Source organism: Lactuca virosa, chromosome 4 (genome assembly GCF_052849685.1).
Source record: "Lactuca virosa cultivar CGN04683 chromosome 4, Lactuca_virosa_CGN04683_v6, whole genome shotgun sequence".
NCBI classification, from domain to species: Eukaryota; Viridiplantae; Streptophyta; class Magnoliopsida; order Asterales; family Asteraceae; genus Lactuca; species Lactuca virosa.
Window position 1 is genome coordinate 305962968 of NC_136429.1, and position 11716 is coordinate 305974683.

Below are 11716 nucleotides of genomic sequence, written 5' to 3' on the forward strand. Positions count from 1 at the left end.
AACAAGCACCTAAGCACAACTTTCCAAGTCCAATATGCCCAAAGAGTGTTCCATATAGCTAAAATGGTGATGAAGCTCTCTTAACTCCCAAAACAAAATCTCAAGGGACCAAAAGGTAACAAAAATGATCAATAACAGGATCTAAGAAATTAATGAGCAAGTTATAGGCTTTTTACTCACAATAGTTTAGGAATGAAGCTACATTGTTAGATCTATACTTGAACCCTTCTTCGATGCACTTTGCAACCACCTTGTTCTTCAAGATTCAACCTTCCAATGGAGATATAAGCTCAAAAATGATTCCAAGGCTCAAAACAAGTAAGATGATGCTAGAGTTTCTCAAGGAATGGTCTTAGCTGATGGAGGCTGGTCATGAGAAGGTTCCCAAGAAGTTAGAGCCCTTAAATAGGTCTCAAAACCATAGAATTAGGTTTTTGATATGCTGCGATTACGCCCTGCGTACCATAAACTACAACATGTGTAGTTCATTAAACCCGCGTCCAAAACTTCAACATCTACACCCTACGTAGATCTCCTACACCCTACGTAGGGCAAAACACCCAACTTCTAATTCAATCTTCAAACAACCATAACTTCTTCGTTTGAACTCTGTTTTCGGCGTTCTTTCTATGCACAGAAAGATATTGAAGAGCCCCACAATTCTATCTAGTTACTTTCGGCTTACACACATGTCGAACTAAAACCAGTATCCATGCAAGAAGCCCGACATAACTTTTCCTTTTTCACCTTTTGGTTCCAATACACAAATAAAGGGCTTAGATCTCATAACCAATATTATCAACCTTCAATAAGTTCTAAACGTTACTTCCTCAAAGCCCAAAGCCCTTATGTAATCGAATTCCAGTCCACAAACCTTAAATTAAGAAACGATCGGAAACAGGGTGTTACAAAGATAAGAACGATTAAGATTCGGAGAGATAGAAGATCAATATGATTATACATATCTCACTGCATTGAGAAAGTCTTGTGGTCGTTCTATTATGATCAGTCCAAACTTGTTGGTACTTCTTTGGTGGTTCGAGGCAATCGGGAAAAAGCTCATTGAGAAGTTGTCAAGTAGATCTTGCGACACTTGAAGGGAACGCTTGATGTTTTCATGTGTATGGTGCCAATGCACGACATACAAACTTAGTTGGATTGATTGACTCGGACCATGAAATTGATTTAGAGATAAGAAGACCACTAATGGTTGGTCTTGCTTAGAGTATTCTTTTGAAGGTGGAGAAACCTATGATGTTCTACGACAAGTTATGCATTCAAAATTCTGGTGCCAATGACAATCTGGAAGACATGGTGACAAGTATGTTGCCCACAGGGAAGTTTAAGATTGTTTGGACTTGGTTAATATTTGCAGGTGGTAAGCCCCTTTCGGTCTTGATGGCAGTAAGGGATAGGAATTTCTTGCTTAAGATGGACTTCATGGGATGTGCAAGTCAAGGTGGAGATTATTAAATATGACTTGAGAAGGATATGCACCACTTATAAGGCATGGTGTGCCATTATGTAGTATGGTGTGCCATTGGGTAGCAAGTTGCACCACATGAGAAGGAGATGCACCACTTTTGAAGGAGGATGCACCACCTTGAAGCTAGTGTGCCATGATTAAGGAAGATGTGCCACCTTGGGCGCAAGGTACACCATTCATGCACATGGTGCGCCATCTTTGCACAAGGTGCGTTACTCTAGTGTGTCATGGAGTACTCCGGAGTATTGATGTATTGTTGACATGTTGTTGAAGCATGGATGAACCACTAATTATCATGATGCGCCACTTGTGCATTATGATGTGTCATTAAGTGACTTGATGCGCCACACATGTTCCTGGTGTACCGTATGTGTTCCTGACAAGTCATGCTATCCCTTGATGAACCACTTATGATATGAAGTCCTCTATGATGCTCAAGATTGTTCAAGAGTGCTGTGAAGATGCTCAGAGATTATTGATTGATGTGCCACAATGAAGTTTGATGAGCAATGGTGATCTTGATGTACCACCCTTGCATCATGATGAGCCACTATGGATCATGATGCTCCATCATGTGTGTTGTTGATGCTCATGCAAAGTAAATAAGGATTAATGTTTTAGAAGCTTATGCATGGCGGATTATGATTGGTTCACACCATTAGGGTTTTAGGTTTGATCCCTTCACTATAAATAAGGATGTCTGCTAAGTCATTTAGTGTATCTTTTGTATCCTTAGTGAGTATCCCTTCACACACACACACACACACACACACACACACACATATATATATATATATATATATATATATATATATATATATATATATATATAGAGAGAGAGAGAGAGAGAGACTTAAGTTCCTTTGAGAATAGCAAATTACGTGATGTAGTAACAATTTCAGGTCATTGATCTTTTAGAAATATGTGGGTGTGATCAATTCAATTGATCTTTTAGAAACGTTGGGTCGTGATCCATACTTTTGATCATGGGTAATTATAATTCATGAAAAGGTAAGAACAATTTTAGGCTCTTGATCTTGAACAATCGTGTGGTTGTGATCAATTTTGTTGATCATGCACTAGTACAGAAGAGGTTTAATAAAGCGGTTTTTTTATTTCTTGATGCGGTTATTGAACCGCTTCAAAAAAATATAGCATCATAAAATAGTGTTGTTTTTTTAGGCGGTTCTAGAACCGCCTTAGAAAATGTCCAAAACCGCCTCATAAAAATAGCTTCATAAAATAGACTTATTTTTTGATGCTGTCCAAAACCGCCTTACAAAATATAGCTTCATAAAATAGACTTATTTTTTGATGCTGTTATTGAACAGCCTTAGAAAATAAACCGCCTTTTAAAATAGAATACGAATGGCAACATAAAATATCATCAATCATTTGTTGATGCTGTTAGTCAACAGCATTAGAAAATGTAGAACCGTCTTATATAGACATATCCACTCCATTTTCTTCTTTAAAAGCTCACTTGAACCTGCAATAGCTAGTAATGACAGTGGTGGTGGTTTCTTATCTTTTTTTGAATCATTTGGAACACATTCAGATGAGTTCTCAGCAGACTCCATGGATTTGACGGAGTTTTCGGTTGTCAAATATGCCACTTTGGCTTGATGTTTCTTTCTTGCAAGATGTTCCAGTAAACCACGCTCAGATATGCACTAATTTTCCTGATCGAACACCTCCTCTCTTCATTGCCATCATCTCTCTTCCCATCATCATTTCCTTCTTTACTTCTGCTTCCTAAATGTAAATATGCTCCACATCCTCTAATATAATCTTCATGTTGAATCACTTTTCTCATATCTATCGATCCTCCTTGAAAAGTCATAGAAATCCCGGTTTAAATAAAAGAAAAACAACACAAAACATGATTATTTCAACTATACTTGATGAAATCGAAAAAAAAATCACCAAATTGAATAATGCTCTTTAATTGAATAGTTAATGTGATCAATATTGCGTACCTTCCATAGCCTTTTTTAGGGAAAAAATACTATAGTTGGAAGAAGTTGATGCAGAAGGTGTAGGACATACTTGATTGCGTTTATTTTGAGACTGAATCCTGGCACCCTGAAATCTACTGCTACAAGGATGGAGATATTTAGGGTTTTGCACTAGGGAGAAGTTTAGTCGAAGTAAAAGAGATGACGATGAATTCTTAGGAGTAAATTCTCATTTATGAAGAAGAAGCAGAGGATTTAGTGGTTTCATCAGATGCGAAATGGAGATAACAGTAACGTTTAGGAATATGAATGGTTGATGAAGCCATAGATTTATGAGGGGTCAGTTGGATTTTAATCACAAAATTTTCCAGTGGGAGGGAAACCTAGGTCGGAGGGAGATTAGAATTTTTTTGAAGGCGAGAGGAACTTAGGTTTGGGGGGAGATTAGAATTTTTCGACCGCCATAGGGGGGAAATCCGCTGAAATGGGTGTTATTTATTTAGGACTCGATTGTAACAAAGGGAACTGGGTTATTTAGAGGGAAAGCTAAAACGAAAATTTTAGAAAGCTAAAACGAAAATTTTAGAGGGAAAGAGATGATTTGGGGCGGTTTTAGGTTTTACTGATGCGATTTGTGTGGAATTTGGTGGCGGCTATGGAAGGTTTTTAGAAAGCTAAAACGAAAATTTTGGAGGGAAAGAGATAAAGATTTAATGATGCTATTTTATTAAAAAGAGCATCAAAAAATCCTTATTTAATGATGCTTTTACATGAAGTAGCACTAAAAAATCATAGCGTTTTCATTTGATGCGTTTTTCAAAATATAGCATCAAAAGATAAAGATTTAATAATGCTCTTTTATAAAAAGAGCATCAAAAAATCCTTATTTAATGATGCTTTTACATGAAGTAGCACTAAAAATTCTTTTTTTGATGCTATTCGTTGTTAACAGCCTTAACAAAAGCTTCTGGAAATTTATCTGGTGTTTTTTTAAAGCGGTTCGTGGATTATTTAATGTTCTATACATTTAATGTGGCGGTTTTTACCATCAACCGCCTCAACAATAAAGAATGGTTCGCATTATTGAATCACTTGTGTAGTAGTGATGGGTAGTTAATGGGTAGTTAGATACATAATTATAATTACCCGTGATCAAAAGTATTGATCACAACAACACGATTGTTGAAGATCAAGAGCCTGAAATTGTTCTTACCTTTTCATGTTATTTGTTATAGTAGCAAATAGTTGTATTAACAATCTATGGGTGTAATCGATTCTTGAGTAATAATGAGAATTGAAGATGGTGGCTAGATCAACATACATCGTTATAAACATGGGACACAATAGTTAAGGTATTTTATTTATCACATTCGTAACACATGATCATATAACATTACATCACATACAACATGCATTGAATAGTATACCCCAGAGCTAGAACAACCAACCACTTAAATAGTAGTACATGAAATCCGTGGGGAAATTAGAACTTCAAGAGGAGATGCCTTCGCACTTGTTAACCCAGCTGTCTCTGCCATGTCTATTGGCCCATCATCTGGTGTACTAATATCAAAATTTTGTAGCAAAGTACCAACAACCAGATGTAATATTTGAAGTGCCAAAGCTGTTCCAGGACAAGACCTCCTTCCAGCACCGAATGGGATCAACTCAAAATTTGTCCCCTTAACATCAACATGCTTATGATTCCCCTCCAGGAATCTCTCGGGCCTAAACCCCGATGGGTTTGACCATATTTCTGGATCCTGTTGGAGTTTCCACAGGTTGACCATTAACCATGTGCCTTTTGGGACATGGTAGCCTGCTACCATGCAATCTTCTGTAAATTCTCTCATGCCTCCAAGACGTCCTGCTGGATACAGTCGCAGTGTTTCTTTTACAATTGCTTGTAAGTAGACCAGATTGGTGATGTCTGATTCATTTATTTCTCTATCCTTTCCAACGATCTTGTCTATTTCTTCTTGTGCTTTCCGGAGAGATTGGGGGTTATTCAATAGCAGCGACATCATCCATGTAAGCATCACAGTGGTTGTATCTGCACTACTCGCAATTAGAACCTGCAAGATGCAAACATTTTTAATTATTTGCATACATACATATGTTTAACCTAGTACGTAAGGTAAATATATAGCATCAGAACATACCATACATGTAGACTTAATAATAGTATCAGCATCATAATTCTCGAAGCCACCCTTTTCTACTGTCGATATCATCACATCCATGAAGTCTTTCTCCTCAAAAGCTTCTCCAGAATCCCTCTTTCTACGATGTTCATCTAGCCATTTCTCCGCCATAACATCAATTTCATATGCGACTTTTTTCATAGCCTTCTCATGACCACCCAAATCCAACCAGCCTAGAAAAGGAAGCGTATCCCCTACCACAAAAAGGCCCATGAAATAAAAAAACTTCCTCATCACCTCACGACTTCTACTCATCTCTTTCTCTTCTTGTTCATCTGTAGCTCCACTAAATCGTTTTCCAACTACAAGTCTAAGAACAACGTTCATATTGAATTCCCCAAACCATTTCTTCAAATCTACTAATACTTTTCCCTGATCATCTTTCTTTTCCCTCCAATGATTGTACAAGTTTTTGATACAGCTCTCTAGTTCAGAGACTCGAACATCCTTAAGCTGGTTAAGGCGACTGCTAGATAACAGCTCAAAGGAGATGATCCTACGCATTTCACGCCAATATGGACCATAAGGAGCGACTCCAAACATCGCATAGTTATACCCAAAGATTTTTGAGGCTAAGTATTTGGGACGAGTGGAGATTATTGTGTCATGAGTGGTGAAAATCTCCTTCGCAATCTGCCAACTATGAACTACCAATACTTTATGTATGCCGAGCCGGATTGTAAAGATCGGGCCATATTTAGCAGCTATGGCTGCCAAGGCTCTGTGGGGACCGGAGGAGCCTGTAAAAATGTTGATGTGCCCTACTACTGGCCATGCACCACCGGCTTTAGGTGGAGCTCTGTATTGACCGGTTTTAGGAACTAGTGATGATAAGATGAAAAGGGTGAAAATTATGGCTAAAGCTCCAGCTAAGATAGTATAATTTTGTTGTAAGGAGAAGAGATGCATTGGAAGATCAAAGTTTGATTTGATTTTTTTGATTATGTGATTTGGATTACTTTGTTGTTCGATGGATATGTAGACTGTGTTTATGTTGACTTCCTACCAATTATGACCGATTAGAATTTGTCTTTAGTGGAAGAAAATTAAGATAAGTGATAAACATCAAATTTAATTTATATTTTACTATGGCTCTATTAGAATAATACAAGGCATCAGGCCATCAGCGCTGAATTTCGTCCCCGATGATCGACCGATTACCTACTGATTTTCCGAGGGATTTCTATTTATAAAATTTACAACAGATTGGCACGATTACAGATTTCTGTTTTAATAGTTGCTTATTTAGCCATACATTTAATCCTAATATTCTGTCGGGCTTAAAAATTTTGAGGCTTTTGTAAAACCAAGAAAATTTAAAATGTTTGGTTGCAGAAAATTTTATAGTATTCCATGGAAATTTTGAAAACGCGTTTTGTGTATTTAGCTTTCAAAAAAATTCCAAAAAAATGTAAATTTTTTTGTTTTCCAAATTATATGTAAATTAGAAAAAATGATTTTTATAGTTTTGCAAAAGTTTCCAAATTTCTAAGATGAAAAAAATGAGAACTTCATAGGTTCCAACCAAACGCGTTTACAAAAAGTTTCATTGAAAATTGAGAAAGAAACTCAACTTTATTTTCTGAAAACATTTCTAGAAAAATGAAAACACTTTAAACTAATAAAAAAATTATAAAGTAATAAATAAATAAACATTAAATACTTAAATAACAAAAAAAATGGTCACATTATTAGTAGATTTAAAAGTTTGGAATATTAAATGTTGAAATCATAACAATTAAAGGTTAAAAGTGAATATATATATATATATATATATATATATATATATATATATATATATATATATATATATATATATATATATATATATAACTTGGGCAAATAAGATATGTCATCTAACCCACTCCTTTATAAAAGGTGTTTGCGGTGCGGTTTAGATTCGAAACCGCAAATTGCATCGCATATGCGGTTTAGGATTATTGGAAATTGGAAACAGCACCGCGGAACGTCTAAACCGCGATATGCGGTGCGGTTTATGCGAGCGGTTAATGCGATTTGTGCGGTTTAAAGGCATCTTAATATATATTATTTAAGATTTATTAATAGACAAGGAAGACAACGATTATATTTCTAGTTTTTCTCATGAAATTATACTTTACTCTGTTTTGTTTTGAAGACACCATATAACCATATAACCACGAACCTTGAATAAAAGAATGTAATAAAATGACATATTTTACACTATTAAGAGTCGTTAGTTAATGAGTAAAAGTAATACATAGTTTAAAAATGTTTTCAACTAAGATTAAAAAAGAAATTAACTTGATGTATTTATAAAGGGTTTTTTTTGTAATAACTAAATAAATAAATTAGAGTTGATTTATATAAACTTGGAATTAAAACATGTAACCAATAAATACCATATGTTTTATTATTTTATTATTACAAAATTAGGCACGTATTATATATATACTATGTTACAACCCGTGGGAACCACGGGTAAAAAATTTATAAACATTATAAGATTTAAGTTTGTTTAAAACTTTTTGTATTAATTATTTAAAATTGGAGGACTGAATTTGGTATCTATTTCAAACGTATCACATTAAATTTAGATAGAGATCATATACCATAAATACCATAAAAATCGGATATTAAATGCTGATTTATTTTGACATGGACATTATAGAAAGTGAAATCAAAGAGAGACAAAAACGGTATTTAGCATTGGATAGAATTAATGTTTTTGAAGAGATACGTGGCAGTTTACTTTCGTTTATTAGTTAGGGAGATATATATATATATATATATATATATATATATATATATATATATATATATATATATATAATGCGGTCCAGTTTGAGCAACAATTTTTTAATTATAAACCGCAAACCGAACCGCATAGTACGGTTTATAAAATTTACAAAACGCAAACCGCACTACAGACGTTTAAAACCGCATTATGTGGTGTAGTGTGGTGCGGTTTTTTGCACAACCATATTAGAAACGGTTTTGAAAGGAGAAGAAGCTCTCTAATAGTCATTTTGTGCTCTTTCATCATATAGGGTTTGATCAAAGCAGTTATCAATCAATTAAAGCAAGAAGTGAATGAAAACGAGGCTTGCAAGGTATAATTCTTCACCATTCATCTTCAATTTCGAGTTTATGAAAGGGGTAGAAATTCAATTTCATTTTTAGGTCAAATTGATGGTTAGGGATTTGTTTTTAACCCTCATTTAGTAGTTTATATGGTTCTAAGCTCAAATCTATCATTCACTTCACGAATTTGATGTTTGGGTAAAAACGTAGCCATGAACCATAGAATATCAAGGTGTGATGATAAAGTTTTTAAGCTATTTTTGATAGATCCTATAATCATTAATGAGATTTTGTTGTAATAAATTCATTATGGATGCACAAACTTAAGGATTAAGAAAATCAAAGTTTGGAAAATTGAAATTATGGATTCAATGGTTGAATATTTAGTTTGGTTGAATATTTAGTTTCCATTTGGTTTTTAGCGTCTAATTGTGTAAATGATATTCTAGTTCATAAATTGATACATTTATAATGATTTGGATGCAAAACATGAAGGAAAAACAAATTACCAAAATAAAATAGGAGTAAGGATGGACAATGGTAGCAAGAATACATGAGCAAAAGAAAGGACATAAAGTAGAAACAAAGATAGCCACACAACAAAAATCATATGTCCAACCACAAATTCCAACCCTTCGGTTTAGATAGACCCTCTCAACCAAAAAACACTTGTTATCACCGAAAAGAAGAATAAATTAAATGCTATAGTCATGATGTGACATATTATAGTGTAACGCCTGCGTTTTCTCCCTAGGCATTAATAACATGATTTAATTGTAAGGGTCAACAATTGTAACCTTTATATGAAGTAAATAAAGAGAATTATTGAGTATTATGTGTTCTATGTGTAGTTATATGTAGTATACATGCTTAAAGCGATATAATAAAATAAGAAATAAAATACGCATCATAAATAAAATAATTATTAGGTCAAATAACCTTGATGAAAGTTGAAGTAGTCGTGATGAGGATTTTGTGCATATAAGGAACGCTCAAATCGGAGTTAGAACTTAGAAGTTACGATTCGTTGAAGTTTCACGTTCGACCCGATACGGCATCGAGGGTCCTAAATAGTGAATCGGAGATAAATCGCTTATTAGCCCAAGTGATCTAGTCGTAGTAATCGTAAAACCGAGAGCGTGCATATAGAGAACGTCTAAATCTAACTTCATGAGAGGACTTTATGATTTTTCTAATATTTCAGCGTAACTGTGTTAGCACAAAAATCGAATTTTTGATCGGTTGATTTCTAGCCGAACAATCAGAACAAGAGTTGAAGATCTCATCAATACCTATTCGTCGATATAAAGACAGTCGGAAACGGATGTCGGACGAAAGAGTTATGAATTTTTAATGGACTTTAACAGTCTAAGCCTATTAAAAATATAAATTTAAAAATAAAATAAAAATTAGCCGACTTAGTCTAAACGAATGTTGTAGATCTTGTTGATAGCTACGCGTGGATATAAAATGCATCAAAAACAGAGCTCGTATGAAGAAGACATGAGTTGTCTAAGATTTTTATAAAAATTTGCCCGCAAACCACGTACACAGACAGAGGGCACGACACGCCTCTGACAACCCCTAAGATTTAGCCACAAGTCACGATCTTAGTAAGCCACGTCATCACCCGACATCTGGTTGCTCCTTACTTGATAGATCTTGTTGTAGACATTGTGATTGTTGAGGAATCTATACTATTAATTAGTCATATGAAATAATAAACTAAGACTTAATGATAATTAAACCTAGGTCACATCAAAAGAAAGTCAAGTGCTAAAGCGAAGCGCTAGCCAAATTTCCATTCATTCATTTTATCAGGTGAGTGCATAGTTACTTCCGCTTACACATAGCTATATAGTATCCAGATGATTAAATGTTATGTGTGCCTATTATCTGAATTACTTGATATTTGTGTTAGATAAATTATATGATTTTTACTTGATTTAATCATATATGTATTTTCTTATATATTTATATTGGGTAGTAATGGGTGATGAAAATGATTAGATGGTGATGAGAGGACTTGACTATTGATGAACCAGTCATCTACCAGAGTTTAGATGACGACCACAGACTGTTCTAGACAGTCAGTGGAACGCTGACAGGCTCATAACCTTTAGCTATTAGTGAAGTACATGTTCATTTATGTACTCTATTCCCCATGCTTACCTTATTGACACATATTGCAATAGGAATCCCCGAATCAGTATTATCTACCCGTTGATGACGATGATCCTTTGGATAGGTCCGTTGAGATCAATATTTTAGTATCAATAATTCAATATGTGAGAATAACGAGAATTGATAATCGGGTTAATTATTTGACGTGAATTATATAATTAAAGGAACTTAATTATTGTAGGTTGAAAGTCTTATGTGCTCACCAGCCCCCAAACCTGACCCACTTAGTTTTTTTGTATCACAGTTAGCGGTACGAAGGCACTTGGATGATGAGTGATTTGAGGAGTTTGTAGGCCATTAGTATAATAAGATGTTGTAAGACCTATTAAGACTTGCTTATGCTTTTGTATCTGTATTGACAATGACATCCCTTGGTTTTAAATATAAATTAAATACATTTCCTCGGAAATGTTTTGATAATAATATTATCATGTATGTTAACAAATTACGCAATAATTTTCACACTCTAAATAAAATAAGCATAAAGAAAAAGTTTTAAATTAGTCGTGAAAACGGGGATGTCACATATAGTATCCCAGGGAGAGAGATTGAATGTCATCTAACGCTCAGATACATGAATAGCTATATCCAAGAAATAGAGAAGAAAATTACTAAAGACTAATGCCCATTAGGTAAAGAAGATTAAGATCCATCCAGATAGGATGAGAGAGAGATTTTGCCAATCTATAAAGAAATTAGAAAAAAGTGGGGTTGAAGCTCACCTAAATGGTTCAAATGTACTAGGGACACTCGAGGGGTTCCACAATGCCACACACATGGAACAAAGAAATCTCCAAATGCACAACCTTTAAAGACATGAC

General features: G+C 34.6%; 1 protein-coding gene across 1 annotated transcript; it reads right to left on the bottom strand.

The window, feature by feature from the left end:
• Positions 1-4769: 4769 nt before the first annotated feature.
• Positions 4770-6603, bottom strand: LOC145108449 (cytochrome P450 CYP82D47-like). Its single transcript, XM_079045475.1, has 2 exons — positions 5607-6603; positions 4770-5519 (listed from the first exon to the last, which is right to left on the bottom strand). The coding sequence occupies exons 1-2, from the start codon at positions 6555-6557 to the stop codon at positions 4896-4898; spliced, it is 1575 nt and encodes a 524-aa protein (XP_078901601.1). The 5' UTR covers positions 6558-6603; the 3' UTR covers positions 4770-4895.
• Between the last annotated feature and the right edge of the window lie 5113 nt (positions 6604-11716).

What these genes read in the sequence shown, in the direction of transcription:
- LOC145108449 (XM_079045475.1), bottom strand. Translation starts at nt 6,557, where the DNA reads ATGCATCTCTTCTCCTTACAACAAAATTATACTATCTTAGCTGGAGCT. An exon ending in TTATTAAGTCTACATGTATG is followed by an intron (nt 5,520 to 5,606) that starts GTATGTTCTGAT and finishes TGCATCTTGCAG; the next exon opens with GTTCTAATTGCGAGTAGTGC.